This window comes from Rhipicephalus microplus, chromosome X (genome assembly GCF_043290135.1).
Source record: "Rhipicephalus microplus isolate Deutch F79 chromosome X, USDA_Rmic, whole genome shotgun sequence".
NCBI classification, from domain to species: domain Eukaryota; kingdom Metazoa; phylum Arthropoda; class Arachnida; order Ixodida; family Ixodidae; genus Rhipicephalus; species Rhipicephalus microplus.
In genome coordinates, this window is record NC_134710.1 from 195391061 (window position 1) to 195417870 (window position 26810).

Genomic DNA, 26810 nt, shown 5'->3' on the forward strand with positions numbered 1-26810 from the left:
TTCACTTTAACAAAGTTTTGATGCGATGAAGTAAGCTGTTAGTTTTATCGACTTTCTCATATCAAGGTTTATTTGCTGTATTATCATAACTGTTTGCCATATGGCTCATTCAAAACATAGCAGAAGTATGTTAATTGTAGTACTACAATGATATATTGTACTCACAATGTACTTCTCATAAAGTATGATTAGTCAATGGAACAAATACACCAACAAAAATTATTTAGCCTATATAATACAAAATGTATCTATTTCTCTAGCTTCGAACAACGCAAGGCCCGTCACACAACAATGTACAAAAATGTGCTGCTGACAACACGGTCTCTATGCACAGGGCATTGTTGTGCCTACTGAAGATTTCCATTACATGAAAAAGATGTGATGTTTGGCAACTGTGTGAATGATGCTCAATTATACTGATTTTATTGGTCCCTTCAGGAATTATTTAACAGTGGTCAACTGCACGAGCAGAACAGCAAGATAGAGAATTCTCAAGGACACTAACATGCTAGCGTCCATGACTAGCAACTGCTTGCAAAATGGTAGCATTTTATTTTTAACACACAGTGGCAATTTTTAGCATCAGAAGTGACACTTGGTCATGTGAGGCCAATGGCTGAGCATACTGATTGGCTTTACATGTCAAGCCACATTTAAAATTTGTATGGTCCCAACTGCGCTATTGAGTGCTAAAAAATATGAAAGTGTTCTTTACACTGTATCTTATCAGATTTAGAAGAATTTGTTGTTAAATACTATACTTTAGAAACCTATGCAGCATGCCACTAGGTGTGCTGTGCAAGTTTACAAAGGTGCCCCGCCACGGAGGTCTAGTGGCTAAGGCTGCTGACCCGCAGGTCGCGGGTTCGAATCCCGGCTGCGACAGCTGCATTTTTGATGGAGGCGGAAATGTTGTAGGCCCGTGTGCTCAGATTTGGGTGCACATTAAAGAACCCCAGGTGGTCGAAATTTCCGGAGTCCTCCACTACGGCGTCTCTCATAATCATATGGTGGTTTTGGGACGTTAAACCCCACATATCAATCAATCAATCAAGTTTACAAAGGTCACCATGAGGCAAGACAAGCATATCTCTATAAAAGCCACGCAGTGATTGAAAGCAATCAGGGACATCACTGGCAGAGTTTTCTGTTCAGGTCTTGAAATTTAAAGAGTAAAGCAATTCAGTTCCCGTGCATCAATTTCTGCAATTCTTTCTATGTTCACCTCAGTATTTTACACTACACTAACTCCTGTGCTATAAAAGGCAGTCAAAAAAAGGTTGCCATGGAAGCTCAAAAGTCCTTAATCACTTATGTCATCCCTAACAATGCCTGAGGAGTATTCTAATCCCTGCCGATATATTAATCTATGTACGTATCTTTAGCTCATGTACAGTAAATGACAAGACGTATTTCTTCGTTGAACATTCCTTGTGTTTGTCAAAATTTTCTTCAATCTCAATCGTAGCCTTACTTCCGAGTTTGGTACACTAAAGCAATGAGTCACCACACACAATAAGTCACAACCTATTCAATATTCTTGCCAATCTTTTTATACAGTTTTGATATTTGTATACTGTGAGTATTTGCACATCTTCAGAAAACCCTAAGCATAGTACACTTACCTGTAATATAGTCAGAAAACTGGAAAGTCCATTGTTGGCAAAGATCTGCATGATCACATATTTGTACTTCAATTCTTCCTCATCATCTGTAATTAATGATAGCATATTTAGCTCACACTTATGGCCATATGTCTTGTTACGGGGTGTGGCATTCTCTTTGCAAAAAAAAAATATAGGCGAAAATAGGCCCCATAAGACACTGAACAGGCTCATTAAGGCAATATATAAATAAAGTGCAACATCTTCTCCTCCTTCCACTTGATATTTTTACAGTTGTGTACAGGGAGGATGAGGGTTTTTAAAAAGTTTTTTTATTTATTATCCTATTTCATGAAAATTATCACACATGTGTCTCATTAAATGGAGATTTAAAATCAGCAAAGATTTCAAATATATTCTTTATAAAAGAAGCAATGACAAATTCCCAATTATAATTAGGTAATTTCTTACAGGTTGTTATGATAGCTTGCAATAAAAAAAAAGGTTAGTTTTCAAAACTATACGGTTCCTCTGAGGTTGAGAGAAAAACCACCAGGCCTGCACAAAACGTGCAGCACAGTCACAGCGAAAGCTAGAAGAGTGGCTTTTAAAGAGTGGCCTTTCACAGTCTTTTTTAAACAGTCTTTAGGTAACTGCTACAAGCACACTTCAAGGTACCCACTACGTCATTAATCATCTGAATTTTTGTGCGGTAGAGTGGCATTCACTATGGCATCCTTCGTCATTCTTCGGAGAAGCAAGGTACTCACTACAGACTTGCAATGAATTTTGTGCAATTTTTAGATACTGTGGCTCACCACTATGAAAAATTATGCTTGAAGCTTTCATAATCCATTGGAGCATTCGATGTCCCACTCGCTACGCAATTCGCATTGTGTGACGCCAGGTTGTTGTTCCTTTGCCGTTCTCCGCTACATTACTGATACTAACATGATTCCTTTCCCGACATAAAGCTTGCCTATGGCCAGTTTGCAGCTGAGTTTCAAGCACAGGCATGGCTCTGTGGTAGAATACTAAGCTAGCACGCAAGGGGACCCAGGTTCGAATCTCAGAGTGTCCTTGGAAATTTTTACCTAGTTGTTTCTTATTTTGCGTGATAGTAGTTACGGACAACGGCGGTGGACAACTACGGCAGACGCGACCTTTATGGTGATCTCATAACAGCTTTTGCTGTAAAAAGAAAAGCTTTAGCCTGTAGTTTAAGTGCTGCAGACAAGAATAATACCAAGTTTGTTTAAATATCTACACAAAACTTTCTCAAAACTTTCATAACGCTGATTCACTTCACAAAAATAACAATGCCAAGAAAATTATGTTTCAAGTTTTACAAACATTTGTGGTATCACATATTAAACTTTTAACAAAAAGAAAAGGTATTTTATGCCACGATATGACACTTTCCGGAACATATTTTGCGCTATAAATATCTCAAATGGCAATTTACAAAAGTCAGCATTCTTTATAATTTTGTGCTATTTTAAGACCCTCGTCCTCCCTTAAACACATCTCCACTTAAACATCTGGCCTCTACAGCCTACATTATTTTCTCAGGTTTCATTGGTTGCTTGGAGTTTACAACTTACATCGCACATGTTACTCCTGCCAAATGTTCTTTGCCCAAACATTTCTATGCTATTTCTCCAATTATGATAGTAAGCTAATAGCATCGATTTTCGTGCTTTTAAGAATACCAGGGGTTTATGTACCAAGGTGTATCACAGAGTAAAATATCTGCAAAGTTGCCATTCTTTTTTTTCTTTTTTTTTTCTTTTCTCACGCTACTTTGGTTACTTTCTCCTATTTCATTTTGCCATTCACAAAATAGTTGAGTGGTTATTTATAAACACACCTTTTATTCCCAGACTGCTATTTAAGCATTCTTAACAAAACCATTCCAGGCATCAATAAAATATTTGGCATATCAGGTATGAGTACTACAAAATGAAGGTTATTTCGATCTGATTAATATACACAATTTACAACTTTCTTTTGCTTTTATTGCTGGATCGAGAAATACTATAGTGCAAAGTTTATCTGGTGCTCCAGCCTCTGGGATTGGCTATGGCACTACTATAGTACCACTGTGTCAATGAAGCTTCAGCAATCTGCAATGGAGCTGCACCTCTAGAAGCCCCATTTTCTACCCTATTATTTTGAAGAGCTACAGAATAAAGATAAACATGCAGCAAATTTCAGTGACAAATGCATCCCTTAACTTATATCTTGACATGAAATTGGTTGCCACCATTCTTTCTCTCTGAAGCTGCACATTCTGGTACAAATGACGGTGTTTTCTTTATCAATTATTAATACGGCACACGTTGACCTGTTCTATGTATCTTTAATATCTATAGGTCATCACTGTCGATGTAGAACTCACGATAATAAATACATGGACTTGCCATTGCCACCCGCGCCGCTCCGTGACTCACGTGAAGAACCGCCTAATGTAGATAGGCAGGTTTTATTTTTAAAAAAAATAAAGAAATTGAAGTCACACTGCTGCCAACCGAAACACAGATCGAGATAAGCCTAAAGCTCGTGAAGCTTAGGGCCGGCATACATGCAGCGACGTCTCTTAAAGCGCTCAATGCGAGTTTTGATTACAAAGTGGTACAGTGCCAAATCACCATTCATGAAACTGTGCCAAGTGATCGCTGACGCGTCATCAGTAGCGAATAAAGTGCCAAGGTGCCCATCAATATCGTTTACAATGGTTTGAACGCACATTCTGTCGCCACGGCTTCGCATGTAACCAAGTGTTTCTACTTGCAGGCATCGATGTGCGGATTTCCCGTGCGATGGCTTTTTTGAATTCAAAATGCAATGAGAAGTTGCTTGTCTAAATAAATTAGTAGCTAATGGACGTAGAACAGGAATGGCTTGCACATGTTCTGGCGCTCACGAAGCCCATTTTGAGAACCCATGTACACGCGCCAAAGCACCCAGGAGACGCGTCGAATGCAGGGAAACGACTCCACGTTTACAGTTACTCGATTACGGCAAACGCGTACTCGTAGGTGACCGCACACAGCAACGTTGACATAAAAACCGCAGCAACCGGAGGAACGCGCTACGCACAACAAAGAACCTAAAAGACTACCCTGCTACACTTGCCACCCGACTCGCTGGTTACCACTAGGCGCCAGTGGCACACCGAACACCTTCATACTATATAACAGAACAACACGCAGCCTCGCTAGTAGAAACAGCACGCTCAATGCACGACCGCACATTTTTATGGGGTCACGCATATTTGCAACAGTTTAAAGGAGATTATGGTGGCACCATGGGAGCCTTCATTCACCATGGGAGCCATGGGAGTCTTCACAAAGTAGGCAAGCTCTGTGTCCTGCAATTACTATAGCAGCTGGGTACATCTCTTGCAAGCAAAGCTCTACACCTACAGCTCCTGGTTTTCCACGTTAAGATTTCCATACAAAATAGATACTACAGGCATAACAGTTACAGAAAAACGCACCAGATTCCTCAGAACGAAAATCTTGAGGTGGCAGGCCCAGGTATTGGAGAATGCGTAGTGCTGTAATCAGCATTGGTGGCAGAGATGCAGCCAAATCAGTTGCTGCCTTCACACAGCCCATGAGATAGCCAACCGATTCATGGTTATACGAGGGCAGCTTCAGAGTCGGCTCCATCCAAGCAGCCAATCCTTGAAGCCTCTGCGGGAGTTCTGCAATATACACACAAAACTACATGAGCTGCCACACAGCAACTCATTTAATCTGTGATGACACAGATGTAAATTGGTCATTTAAAGACAACTCACATGCAAAGGGGAAAAACTCCTACCAAATGCAGCAAAGAACTGATAACAGCATAGTAAAATTAATTTTTGTGTGCCAAATAAAGGTGCTTGGGAATAGTAAAAATATTAGATGCTAATAGGTTCCTATTACATAAATTTTTTTGTGGGTGCATGCAAAATAATTGGACAAGGCATCTTGCAATAGACATAAAAAATATGCTGGTGATGATTATGATGTATAAAATATTGTTCTTGTGAAAAAATAAGACATGCCTTTGTTTATGGCAAATATGCCTGAACAAATCCCAATTTTCTAATTGAATGTATAATATTACAAAGGAAAGCTGCCATGTCTCATGTAACAAAAGACTGTACACTTATATTTTCAGAACAACGAACTGTGAAGTTTGCCAAATTACCAGAAAAATTGTCTGAACAATTGAAATAACACGAAATGTTATGAGCGTGAGTAAGAGGATCCCAGCATGTGTTTAAAAGAGTAAAATACACCATTGCTACGACGTGAGTGAATTGCATCTTCTCACATTCGCTTGCACAACTTACTATTATTCTATTCTATGTATCTGTGCATCCCCTGCATATGTTATTTGAAAATTTTATAGCACACTAACCAGCGCACATTATTGCTATTCTGATGCCTTCATATTTTCGGTAACAATCCCAAAATTATTTCAAGCATGTTTTATTCAGTTTTTGAAACCGGACACAAATGCAAATGATAGAACATACAAAGCCTTGCACAACTGTTTCTTTGTTTTTCTGCATAAACACTGAACTGGGTGAATATTTTTGTACTAACTTGCGCGGCAGTGCCTTATAACAATTGCCAAACTGTACAAAAAATTAATATGTATCCACAACAAACGTCATGACTTAACATGAACCACGATATTCATTACACACACTATGCGGATCAGGATCAGGATGAGCCCGGCTTATACATTTTCCTTCTTTCCCCCCTCTTTCCTTTTTTTTTTTTAAAACAGCCAGGACAAGGACAAAATTCAGGCAAACAATACAAATCTTTGCATTACCTTGTTGACTGAGTTTATGCAAGATTTCAGCATAATTCTGCAGCAGCTGGGCACTGTCAGAGTTGTGGACCGTCAGTAAGACAAGTTCAGTAGAATAACCAGAGCAGACAGACTTGGAAAGTCTTATATCGAATTCTCTGTCCCCTGAAAAAAACAGGGAGGAAGTTTCCAGGAATAAGAACTCTACGAAAAAAAAAAAAAAAAAACACAGATATGTCAATATGAGATAATAGTAAACACAATATAAAATTTTTTTCAAGGTTGCAATTCAGATGTAGGCATAGTCGGACAAATGAAAGAAATACTAAGTGTCACCCACCATCAAAATCATTCATAAAAAATATGAAACAATAAAACTTCAGAATTTTTTAAAATCTTGACATAATACAAAGCATGCCCAGCTGGAGTAGCAACACCATACATCACAAGAAACTATTGACACAACTTGAAGTCACTAGCAAAGTAGAGTGGGGGGGGGGGGGAGGAGACCTTCCAGGAACTGCACCAAAATTCAAGATGGCGGCGGGAAAGTCTTCCAGCCAGAATAAAACACAGTGCACCGCTCTCGTTTAGGACACAGTGCATTATTATGATGATTCATACACCCAAGAAACACAATGACAACCTGATCAGACCACACAAAGTGTGGCATGGAAGCTCCTATGGGGTTGAGCCCATGCTAACGCAACAGTCTCTGGGCAAGAGACACAGATCTCAGAAGGCTTACCTTTGCTAACTAGTGTGTCAAAGACACCATTATCGAAATGAAAATAGATCTTGAACGAAATGATTTAGCTTGTGGGAACGTGAAAATTGTCATGAGTGTCATGTACCCACTTGTGGGCACAATTATCATGTGGGAAAGAAAAAAAATCATATTTTGACAACAAATTTCAGGCGCAAGTGCTTCAAAATCAGGCCTGGACACAGTGTGTGATCAGTAGAGGTCGGATTTTCAGGCATTAAAAAAGGGTGTTTTAGGCGCCGAAAATAGGCTGGCAAACAATGTTTTGACCTTCAATGTCTTAAATAATGAGACAATTAATTTTTACATGAATAAAAGTAACTTCAAAACAAAGACGTGCTTGACCTGTATCTACAACTGTAAAGTAAGAAATGTTACTGTTGAACATAGCCAAGCAATTGCCCTTTCTCCTGCACAGTTGGCAAAACAGTCTTTCCTTTATATTTGCAGTATGGTGAACTAAATCTCCCTTGTCGAATCAACACACCCCTGGGTCTCTTTTTTTTTTTCGGCATGACTAAGAAGAATACAGCAGGAGCAGATAGCCAGACCGCTAAAAGACCAAAATGGAGAGATGCCACGTATTGGACCGGTCAAATCACGAAAGAAAAATTTCTTTGTCGGTGAACACCTTAAAAAATAAATGGAGAACAAAACAAACCTACTAGCACACATTTTCTATTTCTTCTCTACAGTTAACATTCACGAACCACTCGTGCCATGTCAGCGTGGCGGCGTATGCCGGTTGGCATGTCGCATTCCACTGCAGCTAGCGGTTGTTTTCTATAAGTTGGCAGAATGAGGACTCAATTGAACACCACAGAGTTCAAACAGTCAATGTTGCCAAATAACATGAATACCGATCATATAAAAAAACTCCCAAAAGTGAAACTTGAGGCTAAATAGTGTTTATATAAAGCTTCAATTTTGAAAAGAGGCTTTTATAAGCATTTATAGATATTTATAGAAACCTAGGAAAGCCCTCCTTAAACTCTAATCCAGTCTCATATATTAAAATGATGTGCTAGGAGTCCATGGAGCAAAATCGGCATTTGCCCAAAATCTGGTCTCCTGCCATCAGGGTGTGAACTGTGCGGTGGGGGGGCTTGCTTGGGCAAAGGCGCTTGCTCGAAATTTCGCTGTAAAAAAATGTTTGCTAACAACTGGAAAACATTCTTCGAAGAGGGCAATCCTTTTATTTATTACTTACCTGTGCTTTTTAGAAATGGTATCAAAGCATCCATGTTTCGATCCATGGCCAAAACATCAATTACTGCTGATCGACCAACATCTGAGAAAATTATTGTATACAGGTCATGTAAACAAGACACGACATCAGAGTCGTCAAGCTCCTTCTTGAGGTTTCCTATTATGTGAAAAAGAAAAGAAAAATCAAGACGGCAATTCATAACGTGCAAGGTAAAAAGCTCTTTTCTTTCATACAATTCTCACAGTTATCCAAAAACCTCTATGTAACTTCACTTCAGACTACTTTGAATAATATTAAAAGAATCTCATACATTAACCATTTCCCTACTTTACCCTCTGAGCATCGTTAGCCAACTGATGATGGTCTCAAGTGGTATTTTTGAGGCCTTTCACGGAACTCACGAGAAAACTTCACAATATAAATAATTTTATTTTAATGTGAAGCCTTGGATGGAAACCTCACCGCAAGTGAAGAGCATTACCTATGCATTAGTAGTCCGTTGTTGCTAGTAGGGGCCGAGTGTAAGAGATGTCTTGTATATATTAATAATTGTCTTATATAAGGAATCAGTAAAACAGATAGCATATTTAAATACTAGGCAAGAGTAACAGAATAACTGGCAAATCAAAGAACATTTACAGGTTAAAGGTATACAACAGGTGGCAATTACAGTTAGTGATATATAACATGAATAGCAGTAGTTGTTGTAATTCATTAACAAGATACGCAATTGAATAATACAGTTGTAATGTATCGAACGAAAGCATAATAGGCAAAAGTGAACGGGTATGACAATTTGTCGTTGCTAGTTATCCAAACCCATGACAAAAAAGAGGGAAAACATTTTAGGGAAAAGCGTCAGTCATGAAATTTTTTTTTATTCTTTATTGGGTGAGATGAAATTTGTCGAGTTTCTATATATTTGTGTGCAGATTTAGAATATGCAATTATTTTTGTAGCATAATATGTAGTTTTCAAAATATTAGAAATTCTATGTGCATTATGGGAGCCATAGTTTGCCTAGACTAGGAGAGTTACAAAGTTATTAAACAAATGAGAATGACATGAAATGAGTACCTAATTCAAGAAAACAAAAATTTAAGTTCTAAACCCATTTAAACAAAAGCCGTGGTATGTTAACATTTGCCCATGAGTTTACATAAAGCTGGGATCTCAGTCACAAATATTCAACATATATCAGCTTTTGTTCAAATGGGCTTACAACATCCTTCCTTGTTTTTTGACTTTGTACTCATTCCAGGTTATTCTGATGTGCTTATCTACTTTATAACTCTCTCACTTTCAAATAGAATACAGTTAAACCTGTATATAACGAAATTGATAAATTGCCAGAAAAGTTTCTTATAAAGAGGATTTCGTTATATGCAGGTTCAATACAAAAATTTGGAAAATAAATGCGCAAATTAAACAAAAGGGAAACTGAAGGCAGAGCTAACCCAAAACACTTAATTTAGAGTAAAAAGCTGCATTATTATTACGATAGCAATTATATAGACACTCTCGGCGGGTTTTCATCGTCGTCGCCATGTTCTGTAACAATGTTAGTCCAAATTGATAACATGCCCCTGCATTGTAACTTTCGCGAGTGGGTTAAAGCACGAGAGTGCTGCTGAAGCAAAGATCAAATGAGTCAGCCCATCTCTATCGCCTGGAAAGTGCATAACATCTCCCGTGTGTTAGAACTGCCGCCGAACGCTTAAACAGAAAGTAAACCACCCGTATTCAACAAGCATGAAACAACGCAAGGAGGGTGGGGGGATCGCTTGAGTAGCAATAATGAACTTGGATATTAAGGGTGGTTGCGATCACTGGCGGGTTTGCTATCTTGGCGAGTATCAGTGTGGTTTCAATGCGAAGGGACTGTGTGAAAAGGTCACTTCTCCCTGGAGCGGCCATATTTGCTCACACTAGCGTTTTGTAAGAGCTTTGCAATATCGGATCTGAAAGAGTTGGCTGCCAGCCTTACTTCTTATAACATTACAATGTTTTGCTATCGCGTTAATTGCATGGAATTCAATGCACCGTCAGGTTGCCAGAACTAATCGGCTAATTGTGAAAGCTACCAGTTTGCAAACTCAAAGCGCGGTGCAAGACAAAAGCACCTGACAAGTCGATCTCCGAAGATCCGTCGTTACCGTGGTCTCGGAGAGTTTTCATCAGCGCCTAATCTGACATCTCCTCGATGGTGACGACACGGTTGTCGACAAATGAAGAAAAGTCACAGTTTCGCCGCAAGGGCGTAGCAATGAATGCGATAGCAACAACTTCGAATGTAACGCTGAGAATGACTAGCAGATCGAAACACGCAGCGCGCTGCTCATGCACTAATGATGCACGCAAACAACACACAAAAGACAAGAGCAAACTAACAACGTTTACCGCTCGACACTTAATGCGCTGTTAAAACAGAAATGATGCATGAAACATAATCACAGGTAGAGATGAGTGCAAACTATTAATTGTTCCAGTTGTTACTTCACTGTGTTTGAAAAGTGCATTCTTTTCGCAAATGGCACCTGTCCAGCGATCTTTGTGTGCCGGGCAACTAAACAAAATCGTTCAGGTCAAAGTCCAAGGCGCGCAATTCTCCCCACCAAAGGATAAGCACCCGCGCACACAAGCATTTACTCCTCCCTTCCCCCCACTTCGCAAGGCAAGGTAGGCATGGGAGATAAGCACGCGTCGGCACATCGTGAAGAGCTGGACGACTCTTTTCGCAAACCTGCCCATGTGCCAGGCGGCGACAGCGGCAACGCCGGCTCATGCGAAGCAGGCCCGCCCGCCTGCCCGCCTCGCACTCACCCCTGCGCAATAACGAGCGCTCACTCTCGCCTGGTGCACCGTGCTTCCCGCCGCCGCTTTACGCTTCGGCGGCGGCGGGACGCTCGGGAAAGATACACGTTCCTACCAAATACAGAGCAAAATTCCTTGATTGTCCGTGTGGAAAATTCGTTATATCAAGGTTGTCTCCCACTGTTACTTTGTTACATAGAGGTCGCAAATACACGTGCTTCTATGCAGCAACAGTGGGGAATAGAAAAACTTCGTTATATTGAAGAATTCGTTATATAAAGGTTGGTTATAAGCAGGTTTAACTGTATAGCTTCCAAAATTGCACCTGTAATTTAAAACCTACGTGTTGTACTAGAAAAAAACTGCATATTTGGAATCTGTACACAAATGTACATAAACTCAGCAAGTTTCATCTCAACCAATAAAGAATTTTAAAAAATCTCATGACTGTGCCTCTCCTTAAAGGGGCAGACTCATCTAGGACATTTTTTGTTTATTTCTTCAGTGATCTTGATCAAAATGTACAGGCTTGTGCAGTTGAACTGCTCTAAATTTCCGGAGCCCTCCACTACGGCATCTCTCATAATCATATAGTGGTTTTGGGACGTTAAACCCCACATATCAATCAATCAGTTGTACTGCTGATTTCAAATCTGTAATTACTTTTTCTGTAACTCATTTTCTTCCTGATAAAAACCTAAGTTGTTCTCCCATTGTTTCAGGCCACCATAGAAAAAAAAAGTGTGCAATTAAAATGATATTTAAGATTGACAACATAGACCAACGACTAGAGATTGAAAGCATGCAAGAGTTTTTTTTTTTTTTCACCCTTTTTTGATTATTTTACAGTAAAATGACCTTACCATTTTCAAAAGCAGTTTTAATTGTGTCACAATTTCGATGAATATTTAATTAAAAAGGCTTGTGCTCCTAAATTTTGCTCCCATACTTGCATTCTATACATATACAGGTTCCTATTGCAAAAAAAAATTATTGTTGTGCCTGCCCTAGCTGAAGAGATATTGAGGCCTCAAAACTGAACAGTAGTAAATTTACTTTTCTGAGAAAAAAACCGGAAAAAACTGCTAACACCCAGTTTCTTCAAAAACCACCAATTACAGTTTGCATGTTTTGCAATGCTCATAAAAGCGCTCATAAATTGGTAGCAGCGCTTCGAACACAGGTGCTGGCAAATTATGAAGAAGCCTCGAAGAAGGCTCCCCCTTTTTTGCAAGTTCTGCATTTGGTAGAACTAAGAATCTGGACAGTCAGAATGACATTACAAAAGAAAATTACCACTTTCTGGTGGGTGAAAATTTTCATAAAGATAAAAAATACTTGCAGAAACCAAGTATGCCAATTTTAAAAATGCATTTTTTTTTCACTTTTTGGTCCCAAAGACCAGTCTGCCCCCTTAAAACATTTTCCCTATTACATATTCTTACATATTCAGACTAGCTAGGATGCATGTGAACTTGACTACAAAACCTCTTAAAAAACAAGAGAAGCAACATGCACATCACCTCTAGTGTGAAAGGCAAGAAGAAAGTCGATGTGCTTGAGTGCCTGCAGGTGATATACCAAATGGATGCCAACCTGATGAGAAACAGTGTCCTCTAGGCCGTCCAATCCCGATTCATCCTAAATGATGCAAAAAAACACATAAGTGAAAAGACAACTTTCATAACCTCAGAGTGCCATACAGGACCACACATCAAGAGCAAGTCACACTGAGAAAAGGCACCTCGTAAACAGAGATATAAATACCCCGTATATATTTAAGTGATAACCACTCCGTACACCACTAAAATAAGGGTAAATTCTACCCCCTTCTTGACTATCCAGTTTTTTTCGGGTTTTTTTTGGGGTCGTTACTCATCTCCCTTTGCTTTGCATATTGTGGCGAGACAGCAACTCCAACACAAAGATGCTTTTATCACTGCACTCGATGAACCTGTTTTTACTTGGGAGTAAAAATCAATCTACTCCCCTTACTCAATTGATACTACTGCCCTCTCCAGGCCCTCTCTGCTCTCAAGTATATTTACTCCCGTAATGAAAGCACTCGCAAACAAACGCACGCCACACTTCAGTCGTCAAAATATGAATTTCTTTCTCCCGCATATAAATGCCTACCTACATTCACATGCTACATTCATACGTTGTTGGTTGCCATTCACATGCTAACCAACACCTGGCACCCCCTTGCCTGTTGGACTTTTTCGCTACTTTTTTTATTATTATGCCGACCCTCCCTCGACCACCTCGGCTCGCTCCCCTCCCCCTCCTCCCTTCACCCGTTGCCGTGCACCATATTGTTTTTCTTTCTGTGCGGGGCACATTCCCTATCTTTCTTTTAATCATATGTGCACCACATCGGGGTTCACGAACAGCACCAGTGAAGAGACATTACAGCTGACAAGCAAGCTGCAAGCGAAGGTCCCAATACTGCCCCTGCCAACCGACAGTCGCTTTCTGCAAATACGAAACTTAAAGGTACGACCACATACAAACGGTTTTCTAAAGACGACGACAGGATTGGCTGTCGCCCTGGCTGTCGCAAAGGGCCGTTCGTCGCCATCGCGTCACTGGTTTTTGGAAAACCAGAAAAAATCACTTGTTGCCCAGAAAAGATCGTGATGATTTCCGCAACATGGTAGCACCCCCGATTCTCGCTTCCGTTGCAATTCGCTCTTCATGCTTGTTATGCGCGCATACTTCAAGGAATGCAAGATAGAGGCTACCTTTTCTACAGTAACTTCTCATGTGGACAGCGTGGCGGCGGCCGTACTTTGCCATTAATTTTGTTATCGATGGTTTGTTTTGATGATTCGGAGGTTGGCTCGCTGCAATGTTGGTTACTTGCTGCAACGTCAACGGTGGTGGCACGATCGTAATGCGAGACTGCCACGAAGCTGGCAAAGTGCGTCGTAACGCATGCTTCTTTGCGCTCCTTGAGATCACAGCAGATACCACTGTTGCAGTTAAAGGATTGCGAGAAAAAATAGCCGCAAAACACTTTTTAGGGACAGCTCGAAGAAGATAGTGCCTTCGACTACTGAACATGAGTGAAGTGCAGCAAAGCTATTTCCAAGCAGTGTACGCTTATGTCAATTGCAAAAGGCTAAGCGACCTAACTTTTTTTTTTCATTACCACATTTTTCGCTCATGCCGAAAAAGTTTTCATAAAATTTGCCCTGCATAATAAATGCACCACCAACTTTGCTCCGATTTTTCAAGAAAAAAGTGAGTTCATTACACGAGTAAATACGATAGTAAACAAGCGTATTTCTCGCCTAATGCAAAGCCGAGCTCCCGACACAATACCTCACAATACAATCACCAACATCCGTTGTGCCTGCTCACTGCGCAGTTGGTGACAACATTGCGAAGGCAAGAGCAAGTAATTATTGCCGGTTTTGAATGCAAAATTGTGATTTCTTCACAGCATGCAAATCAACAATATTTGGCTAAGATGTTAATGGGAGCCTTAATTGAAAGAAGAGCAACACTTTCTAACTAGCAAAAAATTTTACAAGGTCCCTTTCAAAGAGGCCTAAATACTGATTTCTCCACTAGAACCATAAAACCAAAGTTTTAATGGTATACGAAATGCTAATAAAATCAAACCTACTCATGTGTGTCCTTACACTAACAGCAATGAGTGACTGTTGTTCAAGCCTAATAGAACACTCACTTGCAACAAAGCTCGGTGAAGGCAGTTTGTTGCCTCATGATCAGAAAGCAAAAACAGCATGCCAGGACTTGTTTTGAGAAGCTCTGCAAGCAGCTCGCGTAGTGCTGACGTAATGCCAGTGTGTGCAGAGGACAAAGGCGATGACGCCAGCACACAAAGCATTTCCAACAGGTGACTAAAAAGAATGAAATATAACACAGTAATCAAACATAGAGCACATTATTGTAGCTTTCTCCCAGTGTGGAAGGCCGAAAGGCGACACAGATGCTTAGCCAACAATAATACTAATTCAGCACCAAAATTTCTCTCAACAGAAAATTGACAGTTTGCGTCATATTGCACACAAACTTTGCTCCGTTACTGATTTAACTCTGACATTGTAAAAACAGCATTCGCCTACATTGAAATATGCTTTTTCTCAAGTTGGGAAGAATAGTATGACCAACCAACTCTGCAGGAGACCACAGGGTAAATTTCATGAAAGGAAGAATTGTCATCCACATGTAACAATAAAATGGCCATTATCAGAGTTTATTTCCTTATGAATCCATCACCCACAAAATTTTTAGAATCTATCATATACGAGAGTAACAGGAAATCGTAGCCCATTCTAAGCGCCTTTTCTCCTTTCGTCCAAGCGAGCATTCAAGAAGCTACATCCACAGGTCACAACATCATGACCTAGGGCATTTTCTTCCCTTGTTTTCTTTAAACATGCACATGGCAAGCATCTAAACATTGCACACATCTCACTGGTCTGCGCTGCGGCAGACCGTACCAGCGATAGTAACTAGGCAGTCCTAGCCAATGACACAGTTGATTTTGGATATATTACACCACTTGTCAAGAGAAGAACCCATATTTACTAGCTAACAATGATTTGTAAATTACGAGTCGTGATCTGCACCGTAATACTTGGCTCACATGTTCACAGAAGCTTCGACTACCGATCGGGAGCATTTTCTGACCATGTTCAAGAAGTGCTGTTAGAGCCCCTTTAGCTACAAAATAAGGTATCAGGGCAGACAATGTCCTCTACGCTTTTTTTTTTTTTAAGGTTTTAGAAAACAAAATTAAGTCACACGTCATCTAAAAAACAAAAACACTGATAGGGATAGCAATGCTTGTAGTTTTACCAGCCTTATATGTTACAGTAAACATGAGCACCCAAATTAAATAACTAGTATCGCACCTACATGCACAGCAATACACAAACACATACCACTCCATGACTATGAGTGCTACCTGTCAGAATGCTGATGTGATGAACAGCACAGACAGATGTGAGCAAACACATCAAGTTAGTTCTTGCAATATATATATATATGTGTGTGTATGTATTCGTAATATAGGGTGTTTACGCCACTTTTTACAAACTTAGCCAGTGCCCGACTACTCAAAACCGCACTGACTACAGGAGGAGATGCATGCGTCATCTACAACAACAACTCTCTCACACATCACTCTGCTGCGCTCACCTCTGCTCCGCACTCAACTGCGTTCAATGTCTCGGCGCTGCACACCCTGGCACAAAGATGGCAGACCTACATATTTTATTTCAATTCGACAGTGTACTGCCAGAGGGACACAATACCACTTTATTGCACGTGGACTTCATGCGATGAAAAATTATTGAACAGAGAATGTCGCTGAAGCCAATGCTTTCAAAAGTAAAGTTGTTTTAACCACACAAAGGCAAGTCTATTTGTTTGTTGGCTCCAGCAACAATCCCTGTTCAACAATTTTTCATCACTTCAAGCTTTCATCTTCCGCTGAACTGTTGTTTGTACTTCATATGGTACGTCACAGTGATGCTGGAGACAACCTTTTGCTGAGGCTACCGGATTATTGCTATTGCATTAATAATAATAAATACAACAACAATAATCACTGTAAAATCCTGTAGTGCCGGAGCAGTTTTTTTAGTTGGCCTCTTTACAGAGAAGACCTCCTAACAAAAGGATACCATCAATGAAGTATAATAATTAAAGTGCTGCTACAATACTAAGAGATTACAATTATGCTGCTACAAAACTAGAAAGAGAAAAACATTTTCCAATGTGCAACTCACTTCTCTTTGAACATCTTGAAAAGCGCTGGATATGGGTCAAAAGGTGTCTGTGGTGCTTCAAAGCGGCTCTGTGCTGGCAAGTAGCGTAGAGGCTGTGCCTGCACAGAATCCAAAAGAATTATATATAATCATCAACCATTAAAACAGCGAACACACTTCAGGCCAACTATGTAAACCTGTGACAAAGAACAGCAATTAGCATCACTCGAGCATAGTTCACCCTCATTTTACCACTGTTTCCCCTCCAAAGTTCACAATGAGGTTTTCTCGTGGGCAAATGGCCATTTGATTTTTAGGCACAGGTCTCAGAACCGTCTGAAAATAAAAATGTTTATTCTCCCTAGCAAAAAGCAAAGAGCTGATTTGGTGTACTATAGGCACTTTTGGACACAGTGCGATTTGAAAAACCCTTCATATGGCATGCCACATGGTTTTCACGCTGACTGAAATAGTAACAATACAGCTGTGACAACTTCGTGCAACTCAATGCAGCAATCAAGATAATTATTAAGCTAGTTTCCCTGTGTGCACATCGTGGTATAAGGCCACCTTTACAATTTTGACTTTCAATTAATACTCACCCATACATTGTGCTTAAAGTGAACAAAAGAATTAAAATATTGTAATTTGCACCTTGTCTGATAGGACAAGGTCACCTGAAATAAAATTACAGTGAAGACATCCAGAGGTTCTTTCACTTATAAAGAGTAAAGTTTCTCCAGCGTAATTGGACAGAATGAAAGTTCTTTTCAAATTCGACTATGAGATATGATGCCATTTTGATTAAGCAGGACCATAGCAAACTATTAGCGAGTGGTTGCTGACCTTCCTGTCCTTTCCCTTCTTTTTCTTCTTCCTAGCGAGCCACTGGGTACACGAGGCACTGTCAACAACTACACTAAATTAACCAAAGCTGCTTTTTGACTGACAGCCTCCTTGCGCAAGGCTAACACAACAGTGATGTGAGAAATGAAAATGCACCAAGATCAACACACGTAACAAGGCTGGACAGTGGCACAACACTGAAACCTTCACCAGAGAAATGCAACAGAAGGACTAAATGTTCGAAACAGCAAATGGAGGACAGAAATTATCAGCGATATTCATGGCTATGAGTGCTTGGCTTACCTTCACAATAATGATGACAGTGCACTTAAAGGAACCCACAACCAATTTTTATGATACCATTTTTCACCAGTGCAACGGAAAGCTTACCAGTCAGATCAAGTAATGATGGAATGATAACGCAGAAAACGCCATGAAACATTTAAAATCGAAATTTTTCTATTTGCAGCTATTATGCAGTCTTAAGGAGACATGCTGCAAACAGTGGACTAGATCACGATAGCAACTATAGCAGGCCTATCTCACACTCGGGCGTCTTCGGCAGTATACTCTCGCTCCCAGACTTGCCATAGTTTGTTTTTTGAACTGCCACGGCGTGCCTCGCTAGCATGGCAAGCAGCGGCTCTGAGACTTTAAAATGCGAAAAAGCGCCTGTTTGCTTATAAAAAGTCTTTTGGTTACCACTGTGCCGTCTTTGGATGCGACAACAACCAGCCAGCGCAAGAGGAAGATATTGCTGAGATTTGCCTGTGAATTTCACAGCGTATCGCGGGAATCGTGCCAGTGCAGTGTTTTCACCTTTTGCCGATTTCCATTCGCAACAAAGTGTGCCAAGCTTCGTCGCCAATGGATAAATGCAGTGAATACAAAAGACTAGAAACCTAATAAATAAGCACAAGTAAGCAGACTTACTGGATATATTCAAGCGCGACCGTAACTACCCCGCTTACAAGAAATTCTAGGCACCACTGCACCGTCTTCAGATGCAAAAACAACCAGTGCAAGAGTAAGACCTTTTCCGATTGGACAAACTTCCATCCGCAATGAAAAACGCCGAGTTTTGCTGTAAGTAGATCTAATTTCAATCGGCAGAAAAACTACGAGCCCAGTAAAAGTGTACAAGTAATTGCGCTTACTCAAATGCGACGCTATCTGTTCCACTTTACAGCAGCAATTTGCGCACAAAACGGCTGTAGTATACGGCATGCGTCAAATCATTGCCGTACTGTTTCGCAGGCGGCATGCCAATAATAGGATATATTACGATTCACGCGTGGATGCACGCACCACGCACGCTTAGCACAATTGTAACAGCTTACTATCGTGATGCAAGGAGAGATGAACGGCGCGGAAAGCATGGCTTTCGACTCAGTCAAACTACGACATGCCTTGAATGTCACTAGACGAATCTGTGCTTTCAGCCAACGTTATCGTAGCATTTTAATTCTGGCTAGCACTTTAGCACCGCGGGTGTGTTCTGAGTGCCCAGCATGGCTGGCAAATAATAAACACATGCGGTGCATGAGCGCAAATTGAACTGAGATTCTAGGGCTACATTGACGCCGCCATACAGCCCAAATTCTGCCTTGTCACAGCCAAAGCACGGAGCAGTTTGAGTGAGTCGAAAGCAATGCTTTCCGCTGTTTGTGTTTCTTTCAACCACGATAGCACATACCTGATGAAATTACTTCTGCAGTCTGAAATGCACATGCTGTAGAAATTCCAGTGTTGATTATTTTTCACGTTCTGGGCTGGGACAAAAAAGAAGAAGAAAAAGAGCACGAGCGAAAGCGGGGACGCTCAAGTGACAGCAGAGCGCTTCCGAACGCAGTTAAATAAACAAGTATTTTTGCCTTATACCTTAAAGACGGAGTTGAGTCTGATCGCAGTGTCTGGAACGTCATCGTCTAAACATTGGTGCCGAAACCCGGGATTGAAAACCAGGACCCTACGGACGGCTACCAGTCAACTGCAGCGGCATGGTGCGACTGAAGTCGAAGCGGACGTCGCGGCGAGCACAGAACACGACGATTATAAACGAGGCAAGTGAGCTCCTCGCTAACGACTCTGCCTCCTATGACCAGCTCAACTCCATATATGAGAGGCTGAAGGCTAATAACGAAGAGCTTAAAAACCTGAACAACGAGATTGAGCCGCATATACCTGACGAGGAGTTCGAGGTCGAGTATAACGCTTTCTTACAATACGAGGACGTTGCTACGCGCATTCTCGCTGAGATTCTCAGCAAGAAAGATCGCATGCTAAGGACATCGACCGGAACTCAAGAAACAGTTGCCCAGACAGTCATAGCACCATCAGACGGAACTGGAGTTAAATTGCCTGAACTGACAATATCTCCTTTTTTTGGAGACCTATGCAAGTGAACCGAATTTTGGGAACAATTTTACCAAATTGTTCATAGTAACAATTGCGTCACTGCCACAGAGAAGTTTCATTACCTGCGACTGTATCTTAAAGGAGACGCTGCATCAGTAATTGCGGGCCTTCCGACGACAGAAAGTTGCTACAGTGACGCCATAAAAATGCTACAGAAGCGATTTAGGAACAAGACTCGCCTGGAGCAAGAATATTTTGCCAAGCAACGGATGTTAAGCCCTGTCCGTTCATCGACTGACACCAAAGCGCTACGCAGCTTGTACGACCAAGTTCTCGTGAATATCCGAGGCTTAGAGACTTTGGGTGTGCACAAGTCGTCATTTTCGTTAATGCTCTGCGACATCCTACTGCGTGCTCTTCCACGGGATATAGTCGTGCAGTATCATCGATCATGTGCCGTCCAGTTGGCATATGACTCGAGAGCTGAAGCTACACCCGTGGGACTGGACCGTGTGCTCAACTTCCTGTGTATCGAGCTGGAAAGCCTGGAGAAGAGTGATTTTAAGAATGCCAAAGGACGAGAACATGGATCACTCCCCGTGGCCAGTCAGTCGACGTACTCTCGGCGTGGGAAACCGACGTCATCTGTGCTTCACAGCAACTCGGTACGAGAAAAAAAGGACAACTGCGTATTCTGCTCGTCCAGCCATCACGGATCGGAAGCCTGCATAGCTGACTTGTCACTGAGGCAGAAGAAGGAACTGCTTTTCAACGACAAAAGGTGTTTCCGCTGCACCACCAAAGGACATCGGGCACGGGACTGCAAAAAGAGGATTTCCTGCTCCAGATGCCAAGCTCGACACGCTACAAGCATGTGCGATCCCGATAGGTGTTCGCGAAAGTCAGACTATGCTAACAAGAACTACGAAAAAACTACGACAGTCTGTGCATCACTTGGAAGAAGACCCGTCAAGGAAGACTCTACCACTTCCATTTTTCTTCAGACTTTCAGAGCATGGGCCATGAATGATGACACCTGCCGCTACATACGAGGCGTTTTCGATGGTGGCAGTCAGAGGACTTTCGTAACTGAAGATCTGTCCAAGCACCTCAAGCTGAAAAGCGTGGGAGCAACTCGAATTGCCTTCAATACTTTCGCAAATACATCGGACCAAGAGGCTAAGAGGCGTCGCATAGTAGAACTACGACTTCGAAGCCAGTTTTCCGACGCGGAAATAGTCTTAACTGCAATAGAGATCCCAAGCATCTGCCAAGACATCGCAGAGACTGCAATGGACGTAGCCTTCGTTGCGTCTTTCAAGAAGCTGGGAAACGATGTTGCCGATGAGCTCCAACATCCATCTATCATAACTAAGAGTGGCATCAGCGTACTTATCGGGTCCGATCAGATGTGGAAAGTGTTGACCGGCGAAGTTTCACGGTGCGAAGGCAACGAATCATTGATCGCACTGAACTCCAAGCTTGGATGGACCTTCCAGGGAAGCACATCGCACTTGGTGTCCCTCCCAACTACTTCACAAATGATGGTGTGCGTGCTAAAAGCCCAAGCTACCGATTCCGACGAGATTTTGCGCTCCTTTTGGGAACTTGAAAACATAGGAATTACGGACACGATAAACAAGCCACCTGAAATGAGCAACACCATGAGGCATTTTGAGCAAACGATTAGCTTTATAAACGGAAGATATGAAGTGACCCTCCCTTGGAAGGATAATTTCGAGCTTGCAAGCAACAGGCAAGTAGCCGTTACTCGACTGGACAAGCTTGTCAACCGTCTCAACTCCAGAAAAGGACTGCTCGAAACGTATGACCATACCATAAGGGAGTACATAAGGGCAGGACACGCCGAAGTAGTCAGTGACGTACCTGCAGAGGTGACGAAATTATATTAAATGCCGCACAAGGAAGTCATGCGTGAACAAGCACTGACGACGAAAATGAGAGTGGTGTTTGACGCTTTGTCACATCCCAAAGAATGCAAGTCCCTTAATGATTGCCTTCAAAAAAGTGACAACTTGTACCAAGACCTCGTGCAAATTCTGCTACGCTTCAGAATGCACCCGGTGGCAGTTATCGCGGACATAGAAAAGGCATTCCTTCAAATTGCGATTCGGGAGGGCGACAGAGACGCTTTCCGCTTTCTCTGGTTTGCAGAAGGAGATTTATCCAAGGGCAAGCTGCAAGAGTGGAGGATGACATGAGTGCCTTTTGGAGCTACATGTAGCCCATTTTTGCTCACAGCTACTATTCTCTGCCACGTAAAAAGAGCACCGGCTGTCATGGCACAAACAACGCAAACTCTAGCCGAGTCGTTTTACGTGGATGACTTAGTCACTGGTGCCGACACAGAAGAGGAAGCCGCTAAACTATGCCGAGAAGCGCGCACAATAATAAAATTGGCCGGCATGACATTGCGAAAATGGACAACAAATATAGCAAATTTGATGTGCACGCTTGAAAATCAAGTGAAATCTACTAGTAATGAGATGGTCGTTCTTCACGAAACGTCGGTCAAGGTCCTGGGTTTGGTTTGGAATCCTGCAAAGGATGAATTCAACTTTTCAGTTGAAAATCTACTCCGGTTTTTGACAGCACAGACGGGTACAAAACGATTTGTCTTGCAGTCAGCATCAAGAATATTTGACCCGTTGGGATTTGTAGGACCATATACTATTGCCATACGAATATTGTTTCAGAGACTGTGGATACGAGGAATTGGCTGGGATGAAGTACTACCCAATGACCTGCAAAAAGAATGGAATGATTGGGTCATCCAGCTGCCGCAAATGCAAGACGTCGTCGTTCCTCGCTATCTGGGCGGCGGAGCAAGGAAGACCAGTGTGCTTCAAGTACATGTTTTCTGCGATGCCAGTCCGGCGGCATACGGAACAGCGATATACGTCGTATCAAGTCCTGAGGAGCCGATACTGTTGATTGCGAAGTCCCGTGTAGCACCCATTAAGGAGACAATGCTGCCGCGATTGGAGCTGCTGGCTGCCTTAATCGGCTCAAGAATGTTGGCATACGTGAAAAGGGCTTTGAGGAATGTTCAAGTTCACTACACGATGTGGACAGATTTCGCCATTGTGTTGTCATGGATAAGATGTACACAAGAGCAAGGCTTTCTTGAAGAACTCACCACTTTGACCAACGGCCAACCAGTCGAGTCTACATCTCGAATCGCTGAACTATGCCCTTACATAGACAAAGACGGAATTCTTCGGGTTGGAGGCCGTTTATCCCTCATGCATTCCACACAAGATGTCAAGCACCCAATCATAATGCCGTCAAGTCACCACTTTTCGACACTTTTGGCAAACAGAGCCCATCTTCAAGTCTTACATGGAGGAGTTAGAGATACACTTACGCAGCTTCGGGAACGCTACTGGATTTGTCGAGCTCGCTCTTTGGTAAAAAGAGTGCTGCATGGCTGCAACATATGCAAGCGTTTCAGTGCGGGCCCAGGAACTGCTGAGACTGCTCCGTTAACAAGTCATCGAGTGACACCAACGAACCCGTTCGAAGTTGTAGGAGTCGACTTCGCGGGCTCTCTGTATGCACGCACGGAGAAAGGGGACACGAAGTGCTACGTTGCACTTTTTACGTGCGCCGTATCTAGAGCCGTGCATCTCGAGCTTGTCTCGGAAATGACATCCGAGGCTTTCCTGCTGTGCCTACGACGATTTGCAGCTCGGAGAGGATTACCTAGGGTGATTTATTCTGACAACGCACAAAGCTTTCACAAGACATCGGCAGACAAAGCGGCTAAACCGAATGTTCTCTGAAGAGGACATCGCTGGTCACCTCAGCACCAACGGCATTTCGTGGAAGTTTATAGCACCAAATGCTCCTTGGTGGGGTGGATGTTGGGAGCGCCTTGTACGATCAGTGAAGCTTCCGCTGCGAAAAATTATCGGCAAAGCTCGTCTGAACTACGAAGAAATATGGACAGTGCTGGCAGAGGTCGAAGCAGTCGTAAACTCTAGGCCTCTGACTTTCATCGAGACAGATGCAGGAGAACCTTGCACTTTGACGCCAGCCGAACATCTCCTTGGACAAAGATTGACTTCCATACCGTATGCGACCGCTGACGAAGTCAACAGTAATTCCAAACGATCAGACGCCATACGCAGACACAACTACAGGAAGCTGCTGGTTGAAAGTTTTTGGAAGCGTTGGCAAAAAGAATACCTGTCGCAATTACGATCTGCACACTTTGCCGACACGAAATCAAATACAGCATTGAAGCAAGGGGACATCGTTCTCGTGCGGACAACACTCCACGCCAGCTATGGAAGCTTGTAAGGGTCACGGAAGTGTACCGCAGTGCAGACGGTCTCCTTCGTTCTTGCAAGATCAAGTTGCAAGGCGGTCACCTTGCGATCAGGCCGATACAAAGACTGTACCCACTTGAACTATGTGTTTAACTTTGCGCGGCCGGGAATGTTGATTATTTTTCACGTTCTGGGCTGGGACAAAGAAGAAGAAGAAGAAGAGCGCGAGCGAGGGACGCGGAGACGCTCAAGTGACAGCAGAGCGCTTCTGAACGCAGTTAAATAAACAAGTATTTTTGCCTTATACCTTAAAGACGAAGTTGAGTCTGACCGCAGTGTCTGGAACGCCATCGTCTAAACACTAGACTGTTAAGGAAGGTCTCCTCGATGTTTCACACTAAATCAGCACAAACTTATAGTAGAGGAAGAGTGCTAAACATACTTACAGCCAGACTCTGGTTGTGAAGTTTTGCGTTTTATTTGTGGAGCATATGCTCGCGTGGCAGTGCAGGGTGTTACTTTGCCGCACTTGCAAAAGATGGCGCAACGCGCTTTTCAAGATGGCAGCAAGCACTGAGCTCGCTGTGTTCTGGTGCCAATGTAACGCCAGCCGTGACGAAAAGTGAAGCCCTAAGTGCAAACACATAACGCTGTGTTTGTCAGGCCTACAGTACCACGACCACTGCTTTATACCGTGCTAAATTATTTTACCAGAGTTACAGCACTTTCCCAAGGCTTCTTATGCAAGTACTTCTGGCCGTGAACAGGTCGTTTTTTCTATGTTAGCCAAGTCGAGCTAAGCCAACTCTTCGAAAATGAAATGAGGCGTTTACGCGTGATAGACAATTCACGCATGGTAGTTCACGTGCGGCAATACTTCGACGGCTTCGATATGTCATCACATGATAACTTGAGCGAGTTAAAAAAACGAATTTTGGCTCGCATGCGAGCTTAAAATTCAAACCCCTATTAAGTATCACCAGAGCGACAAGCATCGATGGAAACAGCGGTAGCAACGAATCCGACGGACCACCACTATCGCCACCACCAGCAGCACGCATGAGTGGTAGCGATTCTCCATAAAGCAGTAGGTTGACAGCATTTCGAGTGCCGCAGTGATCCATTCACAAGCTCGCGTGGTTCTTCCAACCCGCCCAACATGATGAGAATCGAGCTACACCGCGCGCGGACCTGCACCCATTTCCCTGCCGAGGCCACGAAAGCAGCGCCGCTTTCACGGTCTACTTCTTTTACCTTGCAAGCCGCACAGAAACAAATGAATATGAACAACAACATACATATTCAAAATTTAAGCCCTTATTCTGATGTGCTTTAAATAACTACAGCAAAGTTATTAGGACTTCATATTCGTGGTTCGTGGCTCTTGAGCTAGGGGTGCGACATGCTGGTTTTGGTTACTTTAATTCGAGATTTAAAAATATTGATCTTACTCATATCATGATAAGTTTGCTGTTACCTGTCGCCACAATTCACGCTCTTTTCCTTTCCACCAGAATCTAATCCCGCGTTCTGACCAGTTGTGGGTCCCTTTAAGATTTCAGTTTAAATATCACTAGTGAAGCAGCTTTTACATTTCCTTGGTGCATGTATGATATAATTTTCTGATAAAGTGCTGTTTCAGGGCAGGATAGTGTGCGGTAGACTCTCAGTGAATCGAACCTGAAGGAACCGTGAACGTATGTTTAACAGGAGTAACAGGAGATGAACATAAGTGCAAAAAAACAAGCCCAAAACCAAACATAGCAGAGACCATTGTTCCGTTTAAGCAGTAGCCCCATTTAACAGATTTCCGTTTACTGAGAGTGTAAATGGGTGTCTTAGGTACAATATGGTACAATTTGGCAAAATTGTCATATGTGTTCTCCCACACATATTTCAGAAATTTCGCACGTTCATTAGCATTGAAGAGATTTATTCGAGAATCATTGCTAACATCATCGTCAAATGATTACTTTTGATCGTGACCAGGCCTGATGCGGATTGAATTTCTTTATCATGATTGGCTTCTTCACACAACCTTTAGAAGAGAGCCAATCACTGTTGAGCAATTGGATCAGCATCAAGCTTAGTCGCGATCAGCAGTGCACCGTGTGACACATGTATAAGGCTACCACAAAAACACCAGAGAATAACCTTAATAATATTAACTGCAGTAATAAAAGTCAAAAGCCAGAACACTTATAGCCAGTCTAAAACACATAGGCATCCGACAGCTGCCACACGCCACAAGTGATGATATTCAAAAGCTGCAATCTCTTACAAGCAGCACAAGGCTCCATTGCTTTTTGACAATACCAGACTTGTATATTTTTTTTATACCAGTGGCTG

The 26810-nt window shown here is 42.2% G+C and overlaps 1 protein-coding gene across 8 annotated transcripts in view; it reads right to left on the bottom strand.

The window, feature by feature from the left end:
* The window catches only part of vir (VIR_N domain-containing protein), a 431173-nt gene that overhangs the window by 200947 nt on the left and 203416 nt on the right, over positions 1 to 26810 (bottom strand). For all 8 annotated transcript variants that reach the window (XR_012887826.1, XM_075881178.1, XM_075881177.1 and 5 more), the window contains 7 exons: positions 16984 to 17081; positions 14913 to 15087; positions 12739 to 12856; positions 8402 to 8557; positions 6447 to 6590; positions 5107 to 5316; positions 1626 to 1711 (listed from right to left, as the gene is read on the bottom strand). Coding sequence is in view for 7 of the 8 variants with exons in the window: in XM_075881178.1 (XP_075737293.1) it covers positions 1626 to 1711; positions 5107 to 5316; positions 6447 to 6590; positions 8402 to 8557; positions 12739 to 12856; positions 14913 to 15087; positions 16984 to 17081 (987 nt within the window). In the remaining variant the exon portion in view is untranslated. The remainder of the gene's footprint in view (positions 1 to 1625; positions 1712 to 5106; positions 5317 to 6446; positions 6591 to 8401; positions 8558 to 12738; positions 12857 to 14912; positions 15088 to 16983; positions 17082 to 26810) is intronic.